At 49.0% G+C, this 24,069-nt stretch overlaps 1 protein-coding gene across 4 annotated transcripts in view; it reads left to right on the top strand.

Moving 5' to 3' along the window:
- DYSF (dysferlin) overlaps positions 1–24,069 on the top strand; it is a 307,503-nt gene that overhangs the window by 59,687 nt on the left and 223,747 nt on the right. For all 4 annotated transcript variants that reach the window (XM_073343024.2, XM_073343025.2, XM_073343023.2 and 1 more), the window contains exons 4-5: positions 3,288–3,393; positions 20,723–20,837. In XM_073343024.2, coding sequence (XP_073199125.2) covers positions 3,288–3,393; positions 20,723–20,837 — 221 coding nt within the window. The remainder of the gene's footprint in view (positions 1–3,287; positions 3,394–20,722; positions 20,838–24,069) is intronic.

Raw genomic sequence — 24,069 nt, 5'->3', positions numbered from 1 at the left:
AGAGTGGCTGCATTATAATTTATGTTACAGGCTTGTCTGGCCACCTCCCTTCCCGGCTTCCCCTCATTGTCTCCCCAGAGTGACTGATACCTTTTTTCCAGGAATTCTCATCTCGCTGCTTTAGTTTCCAGTGCAGCATATTTCAGCCCACAGCACGAGTGCGAAGGGAAAGCAGAGAGCTCGGTTAGCCCATCTGGCAGGGCTTTGGGTCAGAGCAGCCGAAGGGGTTACCCAAAGAGAGAGGCGTCAGGGAGGATTTGAATCCAGGAGGGGAGCGAATTCAAGGGGATGTCGATGGATTAAAAACCGGGGGTGGGATTCCCAGCTAGTGTTGCAGGCTAGGTCCAGGTCTGGCTGTTTGTACCTACATAGTATTTCTTAGCTTCTCTCTGTCCATGCTGCCTGGGCTCCAGTTTAGCCTTCATCATCTCCTGACCCTCGGCGGCTATAATCTGCTCCTCTCTGGCCTCGCCACCAGCCATGTTGCCCCCTCGAGCCTGTTCAGAACCTTCCTGGCTCATTCCTCCCTCGTCTTTGCGCCCTCCCCCCGCCTCCCTTCCTCCTCTGCTTCGAACCCAAACCCCTTGCCTTTGCCTTTAAGACCTGTCATCACTTAGCCCTACTCTCTCTGTCTGCCCAGTTAGCTTATCGACCATGGGCTCTGCCGTCTCGCCACCAGCAATAACGCTCCATCGCTTCTCCCTTGAGCACCCCCGGCTCTCTTATGCTGCCCCCCCGTGCATGGGGTAAACTCCCCTTTCAATATTCATGACGTCGCCACCTTGCCCTCGTCCAAATCTCTCCTGTGCCTTGGTGCCCACAGATCACTCACCCATCTGGCACTGGGTAGCAAGGGTCGACCTGGGACTTCTGCCCTTCTGCTCAATTCTGTTGCCTCGTGTTCCCACTCCATCCCTGCTCTGGTCGTCAGTCTGGTCCACTTGTTTCCTGCTGTCTGGGGGAGGGGCTATTGTTTTTATGCCTGGCACGATATGGGACCCCGCTCCTTGACTGGGGTTTCTAGACCTAGCCACGATGAAAGTAAATACAGGTGTTAGCTCACATGGCTCCATCAATAATGCCAATATGCAAAAGTAACAGTATTCCTAACCGCATGCCTTCAAAAGGCACAAATCAGGCCCCAAAGAGTCACGAGCCTGAAAAATAAAACTCAGGTTCTTTTTAGTCGCCTTCTGGTTTCTGAGCCATTAGCTGCCACCTGGGCTAGAAATTTGCATTTTTCCCTAATGGAAGCTGAGATCCTCGCGTGATCACATGACTCCAGGAGCTGGGCTTTGAGAGAAACACCAACGACCGCGAGATTTGCAATCAGATCGCAAGCAGCATCAGCCGAATACTAAGAATTAGTACAAGATTCACACACCCAATCATCTTCATGGAACTTAAGCTCCCAAGGAAACCGGAAGGGCTGAGTTCAGAGCGTCCCAGTGCAGTGAGGTGGATGTGCTATAAATACTTAGGGCCTGTCTCTAGGGTGAGTTGGGGTGGGAAGCTCGGGTGCACTAGCCCGCCAGGCTGTAATTTGCCGTACAGACCCTGCTACTGCATAGTAAAAGCTCCACTCTGCTCTGTGAAGTACTCCCATTTGAAACAGTTCGACAGATACCGGCGCTTTTACCTTAAGCACAAGGGAATCTAGATGCTTAATTCTAAAGCATAAATTGGTTAGTCTCTAAGGTGCCACAAGTCCTGGTTTTCTTTTTGCAGCTACAGACTGACACAGCTGCTCCTCGGAAACAATTCTAAAGCAGTGGTTCTCACCCTATTTATCATGGCAGGCCACATGTGCGGCCCCCCCATGTGTTACCCGGGCCGCAGGTTGAGAACCACAGTCCCCCCTGTGCCCTCTATGCCAAGTGCCCCCTAGGATTAGCATCTTGGGTATAGAACAGACCCCACAGTGTTTTCCGTAGGCGGAGCGAACAGAAATGACCGTAGCACATCCTGTTTGACCTACGTGGTGTGTCAGCTAGGAGACGTCTTACATTGATGGTAGGGGCTGTATCATCATAGACAGACCCCTTCAACAGCCCTGTGAGCTAGACCATTGTATAGATGGGAGGCCCATCTCTGGGGTCCTCTTCAGCCCGCTGTGGTCTCTGAGGATGGCACCCACTGCTGGTCCTCTGGCGTATTCAGTGCAGCACCAGGACAGCAGCTCTGATATCTCTTCACGTTAGAGGAGAAGCTGCTAGTCTTCCTCCCCCACACTCTGGCAGCTCGGTCCATGCTGACTGTCTAATCAGAGGGAGGCGAACATCAGCCTGACTCTAGATCCCCTGGGCTGTTGAGGAAACAAGCCAAACCCTACAAGTCATGGTCTTTGCCTGGCCTCACCCTGTCGCGTGTGGGTGGAATATACTCACAGGGTTGTGTTGTTACCACAGCATTGAGAGACAGGTATCTAGTGGTCTGAATGCAGGGCTGGGAGCCTGGAGCAGGGAATAGCCAGTTCATGTTCCACGTTCCCTTACTGTGCCTCAGTTCCCCATCTATACAATGTGGTCTATCTCACAGGGCTGTTGAGGGGATCTGTCTAGCTTAGATGATGATATAGCCCCTATCACCAATGCACCTTGCAGTTGTTAATGTATTTATTCTCACACACCCCTGCGAGGCAAGGCAGTGCTGTCATCCCTCTTGTACATATGGGAAAACCGAGGCACAGAGAGGCTAAATGACTCCCCCAAGGTGACATAAGTAGGCCATAGGGAAGCAGGGAATAGAACCCAGTTTTCCCAAGCCCCAAACTAGCACCCTAACCATTGGGCCATCTGTCCAGGGAGGGGAATGAAATAAAGCCTCTTTACTCTCTTTTGCCCAGAAGTGTTCTAGGCTCACATTGTACTGTACTTTGCACCTATAGACCGCTGCACGTTTCCACCCTGCAGAGCTCCTAGGCTTTGGAGGCGCAGCGGTGTTTAGGAGGACCATGGGGACCTCAGCTTTCACCATGGAGAGCTCTTGCTTATCTGGAAGTTTGAGTGTCCCTGAGATCTCTGTATAATATAGATACTGGCTTTGCTGTCTCAGGGGCCGCCCTCCCAGAAGCAGGTGAGAAAGAGGTGATCTTCAGGACTGTGTCTCCAAGGAGTTTCCAAACTTGTAAATCTGGGGTATTTCCTCTGTATTTTATACCTAATCTTGTTGGCTTCCATGGGACGCTATCCAGTTCACCCAAGCCTGGGACCCCCAGTCTTAACCTGATGCATTCAGTGTCTCTCTTCCTCCCCCGTTAACATTTTGTTCCTTTGATTCTTTTATAGGTTTTTGGGGGAAGCCCGAGTGCCCCTGCAGGACGTCCTGGGCTCTCCCACCCTGGCTGCCAGCTTTAACATCCCCCTGCTTGACACCAAGAGGCAGAGCACTGGGGTAAGTCCCTCTCCTAGTCTGGGGTCTTGGGTGCGGTGACATTTCCTAGTCTGGGGTCTTGGGTGTGGTGAAAGTGATCAGGAACAGCCAGCATGGATTCACCAAGGGAAGGTCATGCCTGACTAATCTAATCGCCTTTTATGATGAGATTACTGGTTCTGTGGATGAAGGGAAAGCAGTGGATGTATTGTTTCTTGACTTTAGCAAAGCTTTTGACACGGTCTCCCACAGTATTCTTGTCAGCAAGTTAAGGAAGTATGGGCTGGATGAATGCACTATAAGGTGGGTAGAAAGCTGGCTAGATTGTCGGGCTCAACGGGTAGTGATCAATGGCTCCATGTCTAGTTGGCAGCCGGTATCAAGTCGAGTGCCTGGGGCCGGTTTTGTTCAATATCTTCATAAATGATCTGGAGGATGGTGTAGATTGCACTCTCAGCAAATTTGCGGATGATACTAAACTGGGAGGAGTGGTAGATACGCTGGAGGGGAGGGATAGGATACAGAAGGACCTAGACAAATTGGAGGATTGGGCCAAAAGAAATCTGATGAGGTTCAATAAGGATAACTGCAGGGTCCTGCACTTAGGACGGAAGAACCCAATGCACAGCTACAGACTAGGGACCGAATGGCTAGGCAGCAGTTCTGCGGAAAAGGACCTAGGGGTGACAGTGGATGAGAAGCTGGATATGAGTCAGCAGTGTGCGCTTGTTGCCAAGAAGGCCAATGGCATTTTGGGATGTATAAGTAGGGGCATAGCGAGCAGATCGAGGGACGTGGATCGTTCCCCTCTATTCGACATTGGTGAGGCCTCATCTGGAGTACTGTGTCCAGTTTTGGGCCCCACACTTCAAGAAGGATGTGGATAAATTGGAGAGAGTCCAGCGAAGGGCAACAAAAATGATTAGGGGTCTAGAACACATGAGTTATGAGGAGAGGCTGAGGGAGCTGGGATTGTTTAGCCTGCAGAAGAGAAGAATGAGGGGGGATTTGATAGCTGCTTTCAACTACCTGAGAGGGGGTTCCAAAGAGGATGGCTCTAGACTGTTCTCAATGGTAGCAGATGACAGAACGAGGAGTAATGGTCTCAAGTTGCAGTGGGGGAGGTTTAGGTTGGATATTAGGAAAAACTTTTTCACTAAGAGGGTGGTGAAACACTGGAATGCGTTACCTAGGGAGGTGGTAGAATCTCCTTCCTTAGAGGTTTTTAAGGTCAGGCTTGACAAAGCCCTGGCTGGGATGATTTAACTGGGAATTGGTCCTGCTTCGAGCAGGGGGTTGGACTAGATGACCTTCTGGGGTCCCTTCCAACCCCGATATTCTATGGTTCTGTGATTCCCTGTGGGAGGACAGTTGGGCGTGGCTGGAGGGAAGTGATACGATACACAGGCTCTCCCCACCCATCGGTAGTTCCAGTGCCCTGGAAAATCTGTGATGTTGCTGCCCAAGGCAGATCGTGGTGTCGGTCCTGGTGAGGGCGGGAATTCAGGTCCCGATGAAGCGTGTGGGCAGCAGAACCGGCGGAGGAGGCAGCCCTTGGGACAAAATGCCTGTCTCAGTAAAACCGACCAGAGGCTGGGATGGTTTCACTTGCTCCCCTGTTGCCCAGGCAGCCTGGAACTGAAGTCTGAACAGAACGCGGCTTCAAGCCTCGTGGTCACACTAAAGTGGGGGGTTTGGACTCTGGGAGGTGCTGATTGGAGGCACAGGAGAAACTGGAAAAAACCCCTGGGCTGGATGCAGCCGCCTGGCTGTGCATGGACACTCCCAGAACTCCACAGTCGAGGCAGAATCATGGGGCGCCTTCCCCTGACCCTTCCAGTTTTTCTATGGGCAGAGCTATGGAGGGGACATGCAAAACTGCCTCTGATTTCAGGCACTGGGCCCAAAGGCCTGGCAGGACCCCACGGTCAGGATTCTGGGTTTCCTCCCTGACGTGTGATGTGATCCCTGAAGTCCCAGAGCGCAGGTGAACTGCAGACCCCGGATTAGCCAAACCTCCCTGCTTGCTGAACTCCAAAGGGGCAGCCCAGTAAATGGGAGGTTTGCAGAGGACTCTGGGGGACCTAGAACGGCAGAGAATCTGTCAAGCTGGCTTCAGTCCTGCAGAGTGTAGCAGCTGGGCAGGAATGGGAGGGTGGCTGTCCCAGGGTAAATCCAGAGGAGTGCCATTGGCATCAGTGGATTGAACTGGTGTCGCTGAGATAAGGATCTAGCTCCTGATTTACCAAACTCCTGACGAGCCAATCCCCTGCCCCCTTGTGCCGTCACTGATGCCCATGAGAAATGAATCATAGACGATTAGGGTTGGAAGAGACATCCAGAAGTCATCTAGTCCAACCCCCTGCTCATGAGCGTAAGACTCTTGTAACCCTTTTGCCAGGTGAACTCGGCAGCAACAAGGGCCGGGTTAGCTGTCTAGGCGTTCCTCTTGGCACAATAAAACAGGGCCAGCTCGAGCCCCCACCTGCTAATCTGGGAAAATGTAACACCACCCCCGGGCACCTCTAAGAGGCAACACTTCCCCTTTTTCAAGGACCGAGTCTGTGTATAACAAAGGAGAACTTTTATTAAAAGGGAATGGGAACCCAGCATTAGTCAGGGCAAACACCACAAACACATTCAAAACCATGCGATCATAAGCAAAACACCCACCCTGGAGCATGCTGGGTAGTGTCCTTTGCCTCAGTTCCTCACCTTACGGTGTGAAAGTCCCACAAACAAATGTTCCTTGGACACGCCCCTCCCCTCCCTCCACTGCGCCCTGCTCACATTTGCAGCCGTTCACTCTGCATCGTTGCCCATGGCTGCTGCCACACTGTCCTTCCCTGTGCTGCTTGCCATTGCTTTCTTTGCTACCACTTGCCTCTCTACGGCAACCTCTGCCACGCCACCTCTTGAGGTTCTGCTCCTGAACCAGCTCTTAAAGCTTCCGCCAGGGGGTTTAGGGCCGAAGAAGCGGGTTTTTTACCCACAAAAGCTTATGCCCAAATAAATTTGTTAGTCTTTAAGGTGCCACTGAACTCCTCGTTGTTTTTGTAGTCTGACGTTGTGTTCCACTCCCTTTGCACGGCCCACTCATGTAATGAGAACATCTTGGATCTTTCACGAAGTTTCCTCCTCAGGCGATCCTTCTGCTCCTTGGACAATGGTGAATCTCCGAAGTCAAACTTTGCAGGCTTTATGGCTGGAACCTCAGCTTCACACTGGGGTCTCACGATGGTTTCGGGTCTGCTGTCTTCTGCCCTGGTTTCACAATGACATCACGGCTTGTTTCATCAGCAATCACTATAATCACCTTTTCCTGGGTTTCAGTGGGGACGGTTATGACTCCACTGGGGACCAGCAGTCCTTCAGCTGGCTGCTCTACCATTGCTAATGTCCCTTTACTGCCTTTTAGGCAGGTACTCATAGCAAGCACGTCTCTCTCGGGCCTGGCGTACGCTACAGAGTTAGGTCAGCATTATGTCGACCTAACTCTGTACGCGTCGGCACTAAAATGTCGCTCCCACCGAGGTAACTCACCCGCTACACCGAGCGAATAACTCCATCTGCACGAGAGGCGTAGTGCTTAGGTTGATGCAGAGAGGCTGCTGCGGTGTCTGTGTAGACACTTACATCACCTGTTAGCTGTCAGCCCCACACGGGGCTCACAGCTGGAGCCCCACTGCTGGGGGCTGGCAGCTCCGGCTGAATACCTTGGCAGAGTAGGCGTGTTCATGAAAACGTGGCCTGGTCCCGAGAGTCTTTTCCGCACTAGATGTTAGGGGAGGGCTCATTCAGACCCTGCTTACGCACCGGTGGGAAACGACTGCACAAGGTGCAGGCTGGGACAAGCTGGGCTCAGATCTGGCCCGATCCAGTTGACTGGGACCCCGCTGGACATTCCTGGGTCTGTTTTAAGCCTTTCCACGTGTTTCTGTTCCTGTTTAGATGAGCCCTTTTCTAAACAAAGCGTTTCCGTTCCCCTCCCAGGGAAGCGTGTTCTGTACGTCGGTAAGGCTGGGCAGTCCGCAGCACAAGGCTGACTCTTTTTATAGACCTTTCCCCAATGCAGCTGCCAAGGGCTGTGACAGCTCTGGGACCCAGCCATGCAAGTGCCTTTCCCATAAGCTAGACTCTCCCAGGAGGCCGTGCTGGCTCACCCACCCGACAACCGGCAGAGCTTCATCCTCTTTTGTCACGCCTTTCACCTCCTCTTCCTCAGCTTTGGTCTAGCCACTGCACAGCTAATAAATCATACTATTGTTACCGACAGGGCTGGGAATGGAACTTGGATTCAGTTCCTTATGGGGTTGGATCAGGTCGGACCCCACCATGTGGGTCAGATTCAAATCCCGTTTTCTGGTTCAAATACAGATTAGAACAGATGTCAGTGCGAGGCTGCGGGGCCCTTCCATGCTTGGGGGAAACTCAGGACAACTTCTCTTAGGATTCCCACATTGTTGATCCTGAGCCCAACCCCCTGATCCAGCCAGGAACCCAAACTCTTGTGCAGGTCTAGTCCGGATCTGAACACCACCTCTACAGACCATTGTGACCAGGAACCTTGTAGCACAAGGCCAGAAGGTCACCTTGTTTTACTTCAGCTTTGTTAAGTGACAGTCCCACTAGTTCGCCAGTCCTCCATTGACTCTCCAGGGGAAACAGGGACAGAGGAGGTGAATTTCAACCTAAGTTCCCTGGAAGCTGCGTGGCCACGCGACAGCCTATTTAGTGCCATGCAGGTGCTCAGGTAACTCACCTGGGAACCTGCCACGGCCAGGGGAGGGGTGCCCCTCCCCTAGCCCAGACCTAGCTTGGCCCCCAACCTGCCACGGCCGAGGCGCCCCTTCACCAGCCCCAACTCTGCTGCAGCCCGGACCTGCTGTGGTGGCCTGGCTCAGATCCAGGTGTGGCCCGGCCGAGACCCAGGCATGGCCAGGGCCGCGTGGCCCGGCCTGCACCGAGGTGGAGCCGGGATGACTCAGCCCTGGACCGGACCTGCTGGGGGAGGGGCGCCTATCCTGCAGCCCTGGAGCTGCTGCGGGGAGAGAGAGCTGGAGGGAGTCCTCTTTCCCCACCATAGCCCCAGAGCACCCCTCTGCCCCCCAAACCCCTCATCTGCAGTTCCACCCTGGAGCCCCCACCCCAGCTGGAGCCCTCACCCCCTGCCCCCCAACCCTCTGCCCCAGCTCTGAGCCCTATTCCCACACTCCGAACCCCTCGGCACCACCCCTGCCACAAGAATTTTGTTATATGCACCAATATGGCGGTGATGTGCAACACATCACCTCCATATTGGTGCACATAACAAAATTCATTCCGCACGTGGGTGGGAAAAATGAGAGAGAACGCTGATATCAACCCTTCTTTAGCCATTGTAAGGAAGCCAATTTTCCTCCTCTCCTCCAGGTCCTCTGTAGACACGAAAGCTATTGCCTTAGCATGAAACTAGGGAAGTAAATTGTGCACCTCTCCCCCTGGGATGTGTGGAAAATATCTGTCCTATGGCTCTTTGATGGCAAAAATTTGACTTCTTCCTACAGCAGTTCCCCTGTGGCTCTGCTTGTTCCGTGTTTGCTCGGCTACTGGCTCACTTCCATTACCAACCGGTGCTTCCCTCGCCTCCTGTTTGGGGAACTCAGTTCACAGACAGCCCGTAAATAGCGAAGTGTTCCTATAAACAGCAGCTCTCAGTCTAGGAGCATGCTCCTCTCCCCTCCCTGGCCCCAGAAGTCCTGGCAGCAGATACCCCAGGATGACAAATTGCACCTGGCCTCCCTAGTTTTGGAAGCATGTTTGTTTTGGTGCTCTAATTTTACCCCAGCTGGAGGGGACTCCTGGCAGTGGGGACACTCAAGTCAGTGCATCTCCCTTCCTAAATGCATTGTGCATCTGCCAGCCGATCAGCGAATGCTTTGAATGAGTTTCCTTCCTTCCTGGTAGCTGCTGCACAGTTCTTCAGACACGGAGCCCAGCAGCACCTTCGCCTGTGGAGCTGCCAACATGCCCAGTGGGAGACCTGCTAAAACAGGGCAGGCGAGTCTGCAGTGCTTAGGCGACAACAGGCGTGGCCAGGGTAGAGGGAGAACGATAAAGCCTATCTGTTCATCACTGGATCTCAAAGCGTTTCACAGTCTTTAACGTATTGCGCCTCACAACAGCCCTGCGTTATTATCCCCATTTTACAGATGGAAAACTGAGGCTCAGGTCACACAGGAAGAGCAGGGGTCTTCCATGAGCTAAGCCCCTCACTACAAGAAGCATGTGGACAAATTGGAGAGAGTCCAGCGGAGGGCAACAAAAATGACTAGGGGGCTGGAGCACATGACTTACGAGGAGAGGCTGAGGGAACTGGGGTTATTTAGTCTGCGGAAGAGAAGAATAAGGGGGGATTTGATAGCAGCCTTCAACTACCTGAATGGGGGTTCCAAAGAGGATGGATCTAGACTGTTCTCAGTGGTGGCAGATGACTGAACAAGGAGCAATGGTCTCAAGTTGCAGTGGGGGAGGTCTAGGTTGGATATTAGGAAACACTATTTCACTAGGAGGGTGGTGAAGCCCTGGAATGGGTTACCTAGGGAGGTGGTGGAATCTCCTTCCTTAGAAGTTTTCAAGGTCAGGCTTGACAAAGCCCTGGCTGGGATGATTTAGTTGGTGTTGGTCCTGCTTTGAGCAGGGGGTTGGGCTAGATGACCTCCTGAGGTCCCTTCCAACTCTGATATTCTATGATTCTATGATTTAATGCCTTAATCACTGGACCATTCTTCCCCTGAACAGGGAGGTCTTTAATAAAAATATCTGAGGGGAGAGAAGACAGGGTTCTTGTAGTGTGATTAGTCTTTGATTATGTAGGGCTTTAAGTGGAGTGGTGCCATTTAGCTAGCAGTCCTGTTTCCTGAAAGGCATGTCTTAGCCGCAGCGCACCGTGGGCCCCATGTCTTTTGGAAATGTAACATCCACGGGCAAGGTTTGGAAGACCAGAAGGGGCCACTGTGACCATCTCGTCTGACCTCCTGCGTGACACAGGTCAGAGAACCTCAGCCAGTGATTCCTGGACGATGCCCATCATTTGTGGTTGACCTAAAGCGCGTGTTTGAGACAGAGACAGCGACAGCCAGTCTTGCTGTGAAGACCCCAGTGATGGAGAAGCTAGAGACACAGAAGTGCTAATAGGGCATTGAGAGGAAGGATGGTCTGGGGTTAAGCCATGGGTGGGGGACTCAGGAGATGTGGATTCAGTGCTGGCTTCTGTCCCAAACTCCTCATGACAGTCTCTCTCTGGCTGAGTGTCCTATTTCCCACTCTCTGTCCAGTTCATTCAGGTGGCAGTCACCCATTCTGGCTTTGTGCAGTGGTCAGGCCAGTCTAGGAGGTGTTCTGCTCTTTGTGGGATTGAGAGCAGGAAGCTGGCTCGCAGTGGCTCTGAGGCACGCAGCTGTGGTGCTGTTTCTGTTTTCCTCTGTGGTGGTGTGTGACCCTGGATGAGTCAGTGGCATGTGGGAAGTTGAGCTGATGACGGTGGGCTGAGACTGAAGGAAACCTTCATGGAAAGGCAGTGATGCTTAAAATAATTGTGGGGGGAGGGAGACTAGAAGCTAATGCTGGCTGTCTCTCTGATCCCGGTTTAGTTTTATGGCCAGTGGCATGAGCTTGCCAGCAGCAATACAATCTCTCCCGATGAGGTGTATCTTTTCCAAATGGCTCCCAGGGCTCATTGCAACCGGGAACCCAGATGACTCTTCTGTAGCATGTGGGTTATCGTGAATGTTTATGATTTCCTTCTTATGGAATTTGTCCGTTAGTCTACTGGGGTCCATCTGCACCTCTAAGTTCTCAAAGGGGCAGCTGTGGGCTAGCAAGTTGAGAAGAGGAATTGTAGAAAATTGAAAAAGGAAGCCAAGAGACACAAGGAGAAATCCGTGGAGCCAGCAGAGTTAAGGACAATAAGAAGGTGTTTAAAAAACAAAACAAAACAAAAAGAATCCTGACAATGGTATTGGTCCATTCCTGGTGGAAATGAGTTATCAATAATAATGCAGAGAAGGCAGAAATATTCAATAAATATTTCTTTTCTGTGTTTGGGGAAAAACAGATTATATGGTCTAATCATATGGGGATGATAACACTCCTTATATTCTACTGGTATCTCTGGAGTTTGTTAAACAGAAACTACTAAAGTCAGGCATCTTTAAATGAGCAGGTCCAGATAACTTGGATCCAAGAGTGTTAAAAGAGCTGGCTGAAGAGCTCGCTGGACCATTAATGTTGATTTTCAATAAATGTTGGCGCTCTGGTGAAATTCCAGAAGACTGGAGGAAAGCTAATTTTGTGCCAATTTTTTAAAAGGGAAAATGGAATGACTGGGTAATTATAGGCCTGTCAGCCTGACATCAATTCCGGGCAAGATAATGGACTCGATTAATAAAGAACTAAAGGAGGGTAATATAATTAATGCCAATCAACATGGGTATATGGAAAATAGATCCTGTCAAACTAACTTGATACCTTTTTGGATGAGATTCCAAGTTTCGGTTGATAAGAGTAATAGTGTTGATGTAATAGACTCAGACTTTGGTAAGGCATTTGACTTGGTACTGCATGACATTTTGATTAAAGTACTAGAATGAGATCAAATGAACATGGCATACATTAAATGGATTAAGAACTGGCTAATTGATAGGTCCAAAATGTAACGGCAAACGAGCGGGCATGTTTCCAGTGAGGTCGTCATCATGTGGGTCTGTTTCTACTGGGGTCGGTTGTTGGCCTGATGCTATAAAATCTCTGTGTTAAATGGTTATATGATTAAATGTTTCTAATATTTTTATTAATGACCTGGAAGGAAATATAATGTCATCCCTGATCAAGTTTGCAAATGAAACAGAAAATGGGGGAGTGGGAAATAATGAAGAGGGTTGGTGTCAAGGTTCCTTCCCCACTCTGAACTCTAGGGTACAGATGTGGGGACCTGCATGAAAACCCCCTAAGCTTATTTTTACCAGCTTAGATTAAAACTTCCCCAAGGTACAAACTATTTTACCTTTTGCCCTTGGACTTTATTGCTGCCACCACCAAGCGTCTAACAGATATATAACTGGGAAAGAGCCTGCTTGGAAACGTCTTTCCCTCCAAAATCCTCCCCAAACCTTACACCCCCTTTCCTGGGGAAGGCTTGATAAAAATCCTCACCAATTTGCATAGGTGAACACAGACCCAAACCCTTGGATCTTAAGAACAATGAAAAAGCAATCGGGTTCTTAAAAGAAAAGGAGGACTTGTGGCACCTTAGAGACTAAATTTCTTTGAGCATAAGCTTTCATGAGCTACAGCTCACTTCATCGGGTGCATTCAGTGGAAAATACAGTGGGGAGATTTATATACACTTATGCTCAAAGAAATTTGTCAGTCTCTAAGGTGCCACAAGTACTCGTTTTCTTTTTGCGAATACAGACTGACACGGCTGCTACTCTGAAACCTTTTTCTTAAAAGAAGAATTTTAATTGAAGAAAAAAAGTAAAAGAATCACCTCTGTAAAATCAGGATGGTAAATACCTTACAGGGTAATCAGATTCAAAACATAGTGAATCCCTCTTCAAAACATAGTGAATCCCTCTTGGCAAAACCTTAAGTTACAAAAAGACACAAAAACAGGAATCTCCATTCCATTCAGCACAGCTATTTTATCAGCCATTTAAACAAAACAGAATCTAACGCATATCTAGCTAGATCACTTACTAAGTTCTAAGACTCCATTCCTGTTCTGTTCCCGGCAAAAGCATCACACAGACAGAGAGAACCCCTCCCCAGCTTTGAAAGTATCTTGTCTTCTCATTGGTCATTTTGGTCAGGTGCCAGCGAGGTTATCCTAGCTTCTTACCCCTTTACAGGTGAAAGGGTTTTTCCTCTGGCCAGGAGGGATTTAAAGGTGTTTACCCTTCCCTTTATATTTAATAATGAAGAGGACTGGTCACCAGCTCAATGGGATCTGGATCACTTGGGAAACTGGGTGCAAACAAACAGTATGGATTTTAATGTAAATGTCTACATTTAGGAACAAAGAATGTAGGCCTCACTTACAGGATGGGGGTGGGCTTTACGCTGGGAAGCAGGAACTCTGAAAAATATTTGGGTTGTGGTGGATAATCAGCTGAACGTGAGCTCTCAGCGTGATCTCTTTTGTGCTTGTCCAGTGCCTAGTACAAGGGGGCAAATAATAAAAAATCACTAGAGCTGTGGCTAGACAACAGCCCTGAAAATCAGGCCGAAGGTGTCTCAGGTTGGGCAACTAAAAACGAAGGCACCCAAAGTGAGAGGCAGCACAGCAAACCCAAGGAATCAATAATCATGACGTTACCTTAAATATCATGAGATTTTTCAACACTGGGTTTGCTGCCGTTGTTCTCCAGCTATTCCACACCAGGGCCCCCTTTCACCTCGAAATTCTCCTCCCATCTAGCCTATACCCCCGATCGCTTCCCCGGGGCAGGGCATAGCGAGGAGAGCTGGCTGGTTAATGGATTTCCTGTCCCATGACATTTTTTGAGATATTGAAAACATTTCCCGCCCGAATTGGGATGAAAAGTTGAAATCCCAAAAACCTTTGCAAACTAAAAAAAAAAAAAATTAAATGAGAATAACAATAATAAACAAACCAGTTTGAGTCTATCAGCTTTGTTTCAATATTGGCCATGTACATTTTTTTTTGCTATAACTAGCTTAAATTTCAGAGCAAAAAGACTTTTTGAACAAAACCCTGCAATTTTTCATTTTCAAAATCTTGAAACATTTTGACAAATTCACAATATTTTCCACAATGTTTTTGGGTAGGAAGAAACTCATAGAAACGGCCCGTTGCCACAAGATGTTTTAGATTTGATGGATCTGCGTTTTCTGATGAAAAGAGCTTTTGTCACCGATTTCCTGACCAGCTCTAGTTGTGAGTCCCTGACACCTCTTTGTGACCCCTAAGAGGGGCAAGGGTCCTGAATCCCAGCTTGAGAACCAACCCATGGTCTGCCACCTCTGGGGCTACAGAATAGGGAGTAGGAGACGCCCCAGGGGCTGAGGCACAATCTGGTTCTGAGAGTTAGCTTCGGTGTTACTGGTTTTAAAGACTGGCAAAAGGGCAGCTTGCTGGGAGGGGGGCGGGGGCCTTGAGAAGTTCTACGGTCAACCTGTCATTCACCTGAACTGATCTCAGTGGTAGATAAAATACTTCACAGTGGGAGGAGGACAGCAGAGGCTAGACTGGCAGGGTTGGTAGACAATTCAGGAGATGGATTAAACATCTGTGCATGGAATGGGTGCGGTGTGTGTGCATCTGCTTGTGATTCCTGTCCCCTTTCCACACCACCACTGTGTAACTGCTCTGGAAAGAATCATCACTGGATCTGCGATTTGGGCCCAGTCAGCATTGCTTGGGCATGCAAAAACGCTCGCTCCTCCAGTCTTTGCCCACGTGCCAGGCAATGCCTCTTTAACTGGAATTTCACGGAACCACGCTGTCTCGCGACGGGCCCCGCTTGCACTTCATTCTTCTGTTAAATGAAAGCTTAGACTGCCAGTCTCTCAGAGGTAGAGACTCCATCTGTGTCTGAACTGCCCAGCACCAGGCACATCTGTAGCATGGTACCACTGATCAGTAACCGCTCAGATGAGCTTCTGCAAGCTTCCCCAAAAGAGTGAATTCACATCATCCCTCGGTCACTTTGGTTAGCCTGTTAGATCCTCTCCTCTGGAAGCAGTCTGCAATTAAAGTCCAAACAAATGGACACGCACTTCCTGACTGAGGATCAAGTTCCAAACCGGTAGGTCAAATTCTGCAGTGGTGTGTAAGTCAGTGTTGCCAACGCACTGTGAATCTGTTGTGAGTCTCATGGTGTCCGGTGCTTTCTTAGCGCTCCTGCTCCTAGATCCTGTGATTAGGTGAAAATCTCCGCTTTTATTCTTTTAAAAAGTAGTGAGCGGATTGCCAAGAAAAGACTGGAAGCAGGCCCTGCTAAAGGTTCAAAGACCAACAGGCAAATACAAAGATTATTTTTTATGAACATCTCATGGTTTTTAAACCAATCTCGTGCTTTTTGGGACCTGACATGAACATTTGGGGTTGGCACGTCTGAATGCTGCTGTATAATAACTTTCATGGCTGGTATAAGGGGGTGAGAAAGTGGGAAGAGGTGATAGAGCAGTTCAGTTGTGCCAACTGGGCATTTTGTGGGTGCACAGAGCAATTGTCACTTGCATGCTGAGATGGCAGGAGCAGCAGCAGCGGGAAAGCCAGTGTGTGGAAGAGAAGGTAGTTTGTAAATTCCTAGAGTTTAAGGCCAGAAGGGACCATTCGATCATGTGGTCTGATGTCCTGTCTGGCACAGGCCAGAGAACGTCAGCCAGTGACCTCTGCATTGAGCCCAGTCACTTGTGTTGGCCTAAAGCATAAAATTAATCCCTTTCCTTACTTTCTACAATCCTGTTTTTCCTTCTACTCTTTCCCCCCTAGCACGGCACTTCCAGCGACACAGCTCTCTCCAGTCTTGGAGCTAGTTAAATGTTTTCAAATGTTAAAATTTCAACCACATTTCAAATGTTGAAAAAATTGAGGAAAAAACTGGTGGAATTTTTTGTGAAATTTGTCCCCTATAGCTGGCCAAAATTTTTCAAAATTAAAAAAAAAAAAAATCAATCACATTTGTCTCTTCTTTTTGACCAGCTCTGCCACGGTGGGCCATTGAAGCAGAAAGAAGAGTGCCATCTATGAGTGACTGATACCTTTGCCCTGGGGCTCCCTGTTCTTTTCCATGGAAGTCTCGAGCCTTGCTCACCTTGTTATATCTGATAAGATCCCAGTTGAGGAAAATGTGTCAACAGCTGAGGATTTACAGTAGAAAGTTCCCGTTTCCCTGGTGCAGTTTGTTAGTGCATTTGCAGATGGACAGTAGAGAGGCTGTGAATCTCTTTTTGGCTGTTGAGGTTTCATCTTGGGACTGAATTGTTACTGACACAAAATCCTCCATCTAGCATACACCAGATTTTAGGGTGTTGCAATCTGCTATTCATATGGATGGGGCAACCACCTCCCCCTCCACCAAGATAGATTCCATTTCCAGAAAGAGGCAGGGCTGCAGCTGACTGGGTATCTATTTGATCTGCCTTGAAGGCATGGACAGCACATTGCGATTTGCATGTAAAACAGGGATTCAGTCTTGTTTTAATTCTGAAAAACAGAACGAATCCTCCCCAGACTTGCCCCACTGGCTCTCCAAGTGAAGATTCAATGTTCTGTCAGGTTGCAAGTCAATCTGGGCATTGGTTTGAGTTACTGAGGAATGTGCTTAGATTGTTAGCTCTTTGGGGCAGGAACCGGCTTTTTGTTCTGTGATTGTACAGCGCCTTGCATAGTGAGGTCCTGGGCCATGAATGGAGCTTCTAGATGCTGTGGTAATAATACACATAGATTTCTGTAAAGGGATTCACTTGCTCCCACATGACATTTTGATTAAAAAACTAGAACGACGTAAAATTAAAACGGCACACATTAAATGGATTAAAAGCTGGCTAGCTATAAACCGGGGACTTATGAGTTGGAAGCAACAGAGGAGAAGAAAGATGTGGGTGTACTGGTTGACTACAGGATGACTATGAGCTGCCAATGTGATGCAGCTGTGAGAAAGACTAATGTGATCCTAGGATGCATCAGACAAGGTATTTCCAGTAGAGAGAGAGAGAGAGAAGTGTTAGTACCGTTATACAAGGCAGTGGTGAGACCTCATCTGGAACACTGTGTGCAGTTCTGGTCTGCCACATGTAAGAAGGATGAATTCAAACTGGAACAGGTGCAAAGAAGGGCTACTAGGGTGATCTGAGGAATGGAAAACCTACTGTATGTGAAGAGACTCAGAGAGCTTGGCTTATTGAGCCTAACCAAACAAAGACTGAGGGGAGATATGATTTCTCTGTATAAATACATCAGAGGGATAAATACCAGGGAGGGAGAGGAGTTATTTAAGTTAAGTGTCAATGTGGACATACGAACCAATGGCTATAAACTGGCCATCAACAGTTTAGGCTTGAAATTAGGCGAAAGTTTCTAACCACCAGAAGAGTGAAGTTCTGGAACAGGCTCCCAAGGGGAGCAGTGGGGGCAAAAAACCTAAATGGTTTCAAGACTGAGCTACAGAAGGGATGGTCTGAGGAGGCTGACTACAAGCCGATATGCGACGGCCAGTAGCAAATATCCCCAAGGGCTGGTGATGGGATACTTGATGGGGAGGGCTCTGAGTTACTGCAGAGGATTCTTTCCCAGGTGTCTGGCTGCTGGATCTTGCCAAAATGCTCAAGGTCAAGAAGGAATTTTCCCCCAGGTCAGATTGTCACAGACTTTTTGTCTCCCTCTGGAACATGGGGCATGGGTCACTTACAGGTTTAAACTAGTGTAAATGGTGGACTCTTAACCTGAAGTCTGTAAATCATGATCTGGGACTTCAGTAACTCAGCCCAGGGGTGCTGAGCCTTCCCAAAAGTGGGCGGGGGGAGGGGCCGCTGCCTCCTCTGTGGCCCCGCCCCTCCTCTTCCCCCTGTGGCCCCGCCCCCTGGCCAGGCCGGCAGCTGGAGCCTGGCCGGGGAGCCAAGGCAGCTCTGGATAGCTGCGGATCCTCTGCCTGCCTGGGGTGGGAGAGCCTGAGAGCAGCCCCCAGCCTGTGTCCTGCCCCCCGGGGTCCCAGCCAAGTGCAGGTGGAGGGTCCGCAGCTCTCCACAGCTGCCCGCACGGCTCTTACTATGGCTGGGCTGCTCTCAGCGCCGAGGCCCTGCCCCCTGTCCGGGGTAAGAGCTGTGTGGGCAGCTGTGAAGTGCTGCAGACCCTCCAGCTGCCCTGGATGGGGGTCCCTGTGGGGTGGGGACACGGGCCGGGGGCTGCTCCCAGGGCCCCCCACCCCAGGCAGGTGAAGGATCCGTGGCTTTCCAGAGCTGGCCGAGTTCCAGCTGCCGGCCTGGCCAGGGGGTGGGGTCTTGGGGGAAAGAGGAGGGGCAGGGCCCGTGGTGAAAAGTGTGAGGGCCATGGCCCCCTGAACCCCCCTGCCCCCCATTCCGGCGTCCCTGACTCAGCCAGAGGTTAGGGGTCTATTACAGGAGTGGGTGGGTGAGGTTCTGTGGCCTGCAATGTGCAGGAGGTCAGACTAGATGATCACAATGGTCCCTTCTGGCCTTAAAGTCTGAGTCTAACTGATCAGTCTCAAAATGTAACTGTAAATGGGGAATCCTCATGAAGGGAGTGTGTTTCTAGTGGGGACCAGCAGGGATCGGTTCTGAGCCCTATGTTATTTGACAATTTTATCAATGAGTGGGAAATAATGAAGAAGACAGGTCACTGATACACAGTGATCTGGATTGCTTGATAACCTGGATACAAGCAAACAATACATGTTTGAATATAGCTGAATATAAATATCTACATCTGGGAACAAAGGATGTAGGCCTCACTTACAGGACGGGGGACTCTATCTTGGGAAGCAGGGACTCTGAAAAAGATTTGGGGGTCCTGGTGGATAATCAGCTGAACGTGAGCTCCCAGTGTGACGCTGTGGCCAGAAGGGCTAATGTGATCTTTAGATGCATAAATGGGACTCTCCAGGAGGAGGAGAGAGGTTATTTTACCTCTGTATTTATCAGTGGTGTGACCACTTCTGGAGTACTGTGTCCAGTCCTGGTGCCCACGGTTCAAGAACGTTGTTGATAAATTGGAGAAATTTCAGAGAAGAGCCAGGAGAATGATTAGAGGGTTAGAAAACCTGCCTTATAGCAAGAGACTCAAGGAGCTCAATCTATTTAGCTTAACAAAGAGAAGGCTAAGGGGTGACTTGATTACAGACTATAAGTACCTGCCTGGGGAACAGACATTTAATCATGGGCTCTTCAGAAAGGTATAAGATGATCCAATGGCTGGAAGTTGAAGCTAGACAAATTCAGCCAGGAAATGAGGTGTCACTTTTTAACAGTGAGAGTAATTAACTAGTGGAATGGTTTCCCCAGGGTCATGATGGATTCTCCAGCGCAGACAATTTTTAAATCAAGAGTGGATGTGTTTCTGCACTAGGAGTTATTTTGGGACAGTCGTAGGGTCTGTGTGATGCAGGAGGTCCCTTCTGACCTTGGAATCTATGAAAAAAATCTGTGAATAATTAATAACAGTGGTTCCTTTTTGACAGCTAACCTTGTCCACGACGTGTGTTCAGATCCAGGGATAGTGCCTTTGCCTTTCTCATTGAAGGAGGCCTGAGCACTTTAAGAAGCCTTCTCGAAAATTCTTGACGGTTGGCAACCTTATCCCTGTTTTACAGATGTGGAGACGACGGTACAGAGATGCGGAGCCGCCCAACGTACCATAGCAGTCACTGGCAGCACCGGGAATAGAACCCATGTCTCTGGTCCCTCGACACTATGCACCACTTGCTCCCAGTCCTGCCCCTTGCCCAGCTGTGTCCCTCCACCCCTGCTTCCTTTTCCATTTCCGAGGAAGTTTCTCAATTCTTTGGCTTTAGAGACACTAAACAGTCTAGAGCTGCCCTCTACTGGCCGATTATTTAATCACAAGCTCATCTTTAAATTTTCTAAAAAGCAGCCATCATCAGTGCTCTGTTATTTCTTGAACGGCTGGGGGAAGCTGGATGGGGTGGGGATGTATCCATTTAGCTAGGACGGAACTGGGAATTTTCTGTCCCATAAAAATGATTATTTTGCGGGAGCCCAGAAGGCAGAAACCCTTTCAAGTACAGAGCTGTTGCTTTCCCCCGCCGCACCATAATGAGTTCAGAAAAGAAGGCCAGTAGGAGCATTTTAAACCTTTCACTTTTGAGTCCTCTCTTTGGATAATGTACTGGCTTGGGATGCCAGAGACGTGGCTTCTGTTCATGGCCTAGTGGGTGATGGTGGGCAAGTCACATCTCCTCTCGCCTCAGTTTCCCCTCTGTAAAATGGGGATGATTAAACTGACCCCCGTGTAAAGTGCTTCGAGAGCTACTGATGAAGAGTGCTAGATAAAGGTATTATTTGCAGGCTCAGCATCCTGGTATGTTTATTTGCGCAGCAAGTGCATCCTGTTGGGATGTACCTGGGACACTGGGCAGCCTAGCAGGTATGCTCTTGAGATAATGGACAGCAGGGTAGGTGCATTGCATGCACAATACCTGGTACGACAGTGACGTATTTAACTCTGCAATTTCTTTCAGGCTGGAATGATCCCTGGCAAACGTGAGGAGGGGACAATGCACTTGAAACCACTGAGACTTGTTCTGTAATGACCTACTCAGTCATGTTGCATATGAGCCTTTTATAATGATCCTTCTCTGTTCTCCAGGCCTTCCTCAACCTGCAGGTTTCCTACATTCCTCCACCCGGGGCCGCTCCTCTGTTCCCACCGCCTACGCCTCCGGAGCCAACACCATCCACAGCTGAGCTCGACACAATCACCGGTAAAGAGACACTCTTGCATGTGTATTTGTCGCATTTCTAGGCTGCATTCTGCTACGTGTGTTGTTTGTGCTATCTGGCCTGCACAGTGAACCCATTATCCTGGACTTTAACAATAGCATTACACTACAGTCTGCTGCAGGCATAAGAACTGCCAAACTGGGTCAGACCAAAGGTCCATCTAGCCCAGTATCCTGTCTACTGACAGTGGCCAAGGCCAGGTGGCCCAGAGGGAATGAACAGAACAGGGAATCATCAAGTGATCCACCCCCTGTCACCCATTCCCAGCTTCTGGCAGACAGAGACTAGGGGACATCATCGCTGCCCATCCTGGCTAATAGTCATTGATGGACCTATTCTTCATGAACTTATCTAGTTCTTTTTTGAACTCTGTTATAGTCTTGGCCTTCACAACATCTTCTGGCAAAGAGTTCCACAGGTTGACTGTGCGTTGTGTGAAAAAATACTGCCTTTTGTTTGTTTTAAACCTGCTGCCTATTCATTTCATTCGGTGGCCCCTAGCTCTTGTGTTATGAGAAGGAGTAAATAACACTTCCTTATTTACTTTCTCCACACCACTCATGATTTTATAGACCTTGATCATATCCACCTTAGTCATCTCTTTTCCAAACTGAAAAGTCCCAGTCTTCTTAATCTCTCCTCATATGGCAGCCTTCCATACCCCTAATAATTTTTGTTGCACTTTTCTGAACCTTTTCCAATTCCAATATATCTATTTTAAGATGGGGCGACCACGTCTGCACACAGTATTCAAGATGTGGGCGTACCATGGATTTATAGAGAGGCAACATGATATTTTCTGTCTTATTATCTATCCCTTTCTTGATGATTCCCAACATTGTTAGCTTTTTTGACAGCCGCTGCACATTGAATGAATGTTTTCAGTGAACTATCCACAATGATCCAAGATCTCTTTCTTGAGTTGTAACAGCTAATTCAGACCCCCATCGTTGTATATGTATAGTTGGGATTATGTTTTCCAATGTGCATTACTTTTCACAGTGATAGGGAGCTGAGCAATGGCGGTGAAAATGATGTGGTGAATGATCCTTTGGATTTCCAGAAGTTTTTAGCAGAGAGACGGGCCTGGATCTGAACCTCTTTAGACTCTGCAAAAGTTGTATAGAATCATAGACATGTCAGGCTAGAAGGGACCTGAAGAAGTCAGTAAATCTAGATCATCTCTGACAGGGGTTTGTGCAACCTGTTCTTAAAAACTTCCACAACCTCCCTCGGATGCCTGTTCCAGAGCTTCATCTACCCTTAGAGTTAGAAAGCTTTCCCTAATATCTAATCTACATCTCATTTGCTGCAGATGAAGCCCATGACTTCTTGTTCTACCTTCCTCCAGATCTTTTTTCTCAAGACTGAACATGGCCAGTTTTTTAACTTTTCATCATCGGTGAGGTTTTCGAAACCTTTTCTCATTTTTGTTGCTCTCCTCTGGACTCTCTCTAATTTATCCTCATCTTTTCTAAAGTGTGGCCCCCAGAACAGGACACAATACTCCAGTTGAGGTCTCACCAGTGTCGAGTAGAGCAGGACAGTAATCGCCTGCGTTTTATATACGACACTCCTGTTAATACCCCCCAGGATGATATTAGCTCCAGACGCATCAGCTAAAAGCGGCACCAGACTCTGCCAGAACAACCCTTGCAAACCTGCCAAAGTATTTCCATTGCTACAGTGATCAACACCCCCCCAAAACACAGCTTTCAAGATCCACGGGTCCTACACATGCCCATCACAACACATGCTGTATCTCATCCAGTGCACAAAATGCCCCAATAACTACTAGGTGGGTGAAACCAGACAATCACTGCGCCCTCGAATGAACTCACACAGGAAAATGATAAAACACCCTGTCATGTGTGGGCAAACACTTTTCACAAAGCGATCACTCCGTATCTGACCTCTCAGTCTTCACCCTCAAAAGAAACCTGCCCCCTTTCAAAAGACGAGCCTGGGAGCTTAAATTCATTACTGTGCTAGACACTAGAAATCACAGACTGACCAGAGACACTGGATTTATGGCTTATTACAACAACCTAGAATCATAGAATCATAGACTATCAGGGTTGGAAGGGACCTCAGGAGGTCATCTAGTCCAACCCCCTGCTCAAAGCAGGACCAAGCCCCAACTAAATCATCCCAGCCAGGGCTTTGTCAAGCCTGACCTTAAAAACTTCTAAGGAAGGAGATTCCACCACCTCCCTAGGTAACGCATTCCAGTGTTTCACCACCCTCCTAGTGAAAAAGTTTTTCCTAATATCCAACCTAAACCTCCCCCACTGCAACTTGAGACCATTACTCCTTGTTCTGTCATCTGCTACCACTGAGAAGAGTCTAGAGCCATCCTCTTTGGAACCCCCTTTCAGGTAGTTGAAAGCAGCTATCAAATCCCCCCTCATTCTTCTCTTCTGCAGACTAAACAATCCCAGTTCCCTCAGCCTCTCCTCATAAGTCATGTGCTCCAATCCCCTAATCATTTTTGTTGCCCTCCTCTGGACATTTTCCAATTTTTCCACATCCTTCTTGTAGTGTGGGGCCCCAAACTGGACACAGTACTCCAGATGAGGCCTCACCAATGTCAAATAGAGGGGAATGATCACGTCCCTCGATCTGCTGGCAATGCCCCTACTTATACAGCCCAAAATGCCATTGGCCTTCTTGGCAACAAGCGCACACTGTTGACTCATATCCAGCTTCTCGTCCACTGTAACCCCTCGGTCCTTTTCTGCAGAACTGCTGCCTAGCCATTCGGTCCCTAGTCTGTAGCGGTGCATGGGATTCTTCTGTCCTAAGTGCAGGACCCCTCACTTTTCCTTGTTGAACCTGTAACCCACTAACAAACCCTTCCTCCCACTGCTGCCCCGCTCCTTTCCTCCCTATGGTGGGAGGGGTGTTAAAGGGCCACTTCACCTCCAGTGGTCCCTTCAAATGTGCTAACTACTTATGCTAAACAGTCTGTTTCACCCTGCGTTTAGCTGTGACAATCTGAGGCCAGGCCTGCACTAGCCAGCTTATCACAGCACAGCTGGACTGATGCACCGATGTACTTCTGGGCTCCGGCATTGTAAGAGGAATCACAACAAAGAGCCACACTGTACACTCACTGCAGCCGGACTGGCCATGCTGCGGGGCTGCTGGGACCAGTGACACATCCTGCAGCTCCTTGTGAGGGAGAGGGGCCGGGCCAAACCTGAGTGGCGC

Source organism: Lepidochelys kempii, chromosome 4 (assembly GCF_965140285.1).
Source record: "Lepidochelys kempii isolate rLepKem1 chromosome 4, rLepKem1.hap1, whole genome shotgun sequence".
Taxonomy (NCBI): Eukaryota; Metazoa; Chordata; order Testudines; family Cheloniidae; genus Lepidochelys; species Lepidochelys kempii.
Note: the sequence above shows the minus strand (reverse complement) of the source record. Positions and strands in the feature narration are given on the sequence as shown.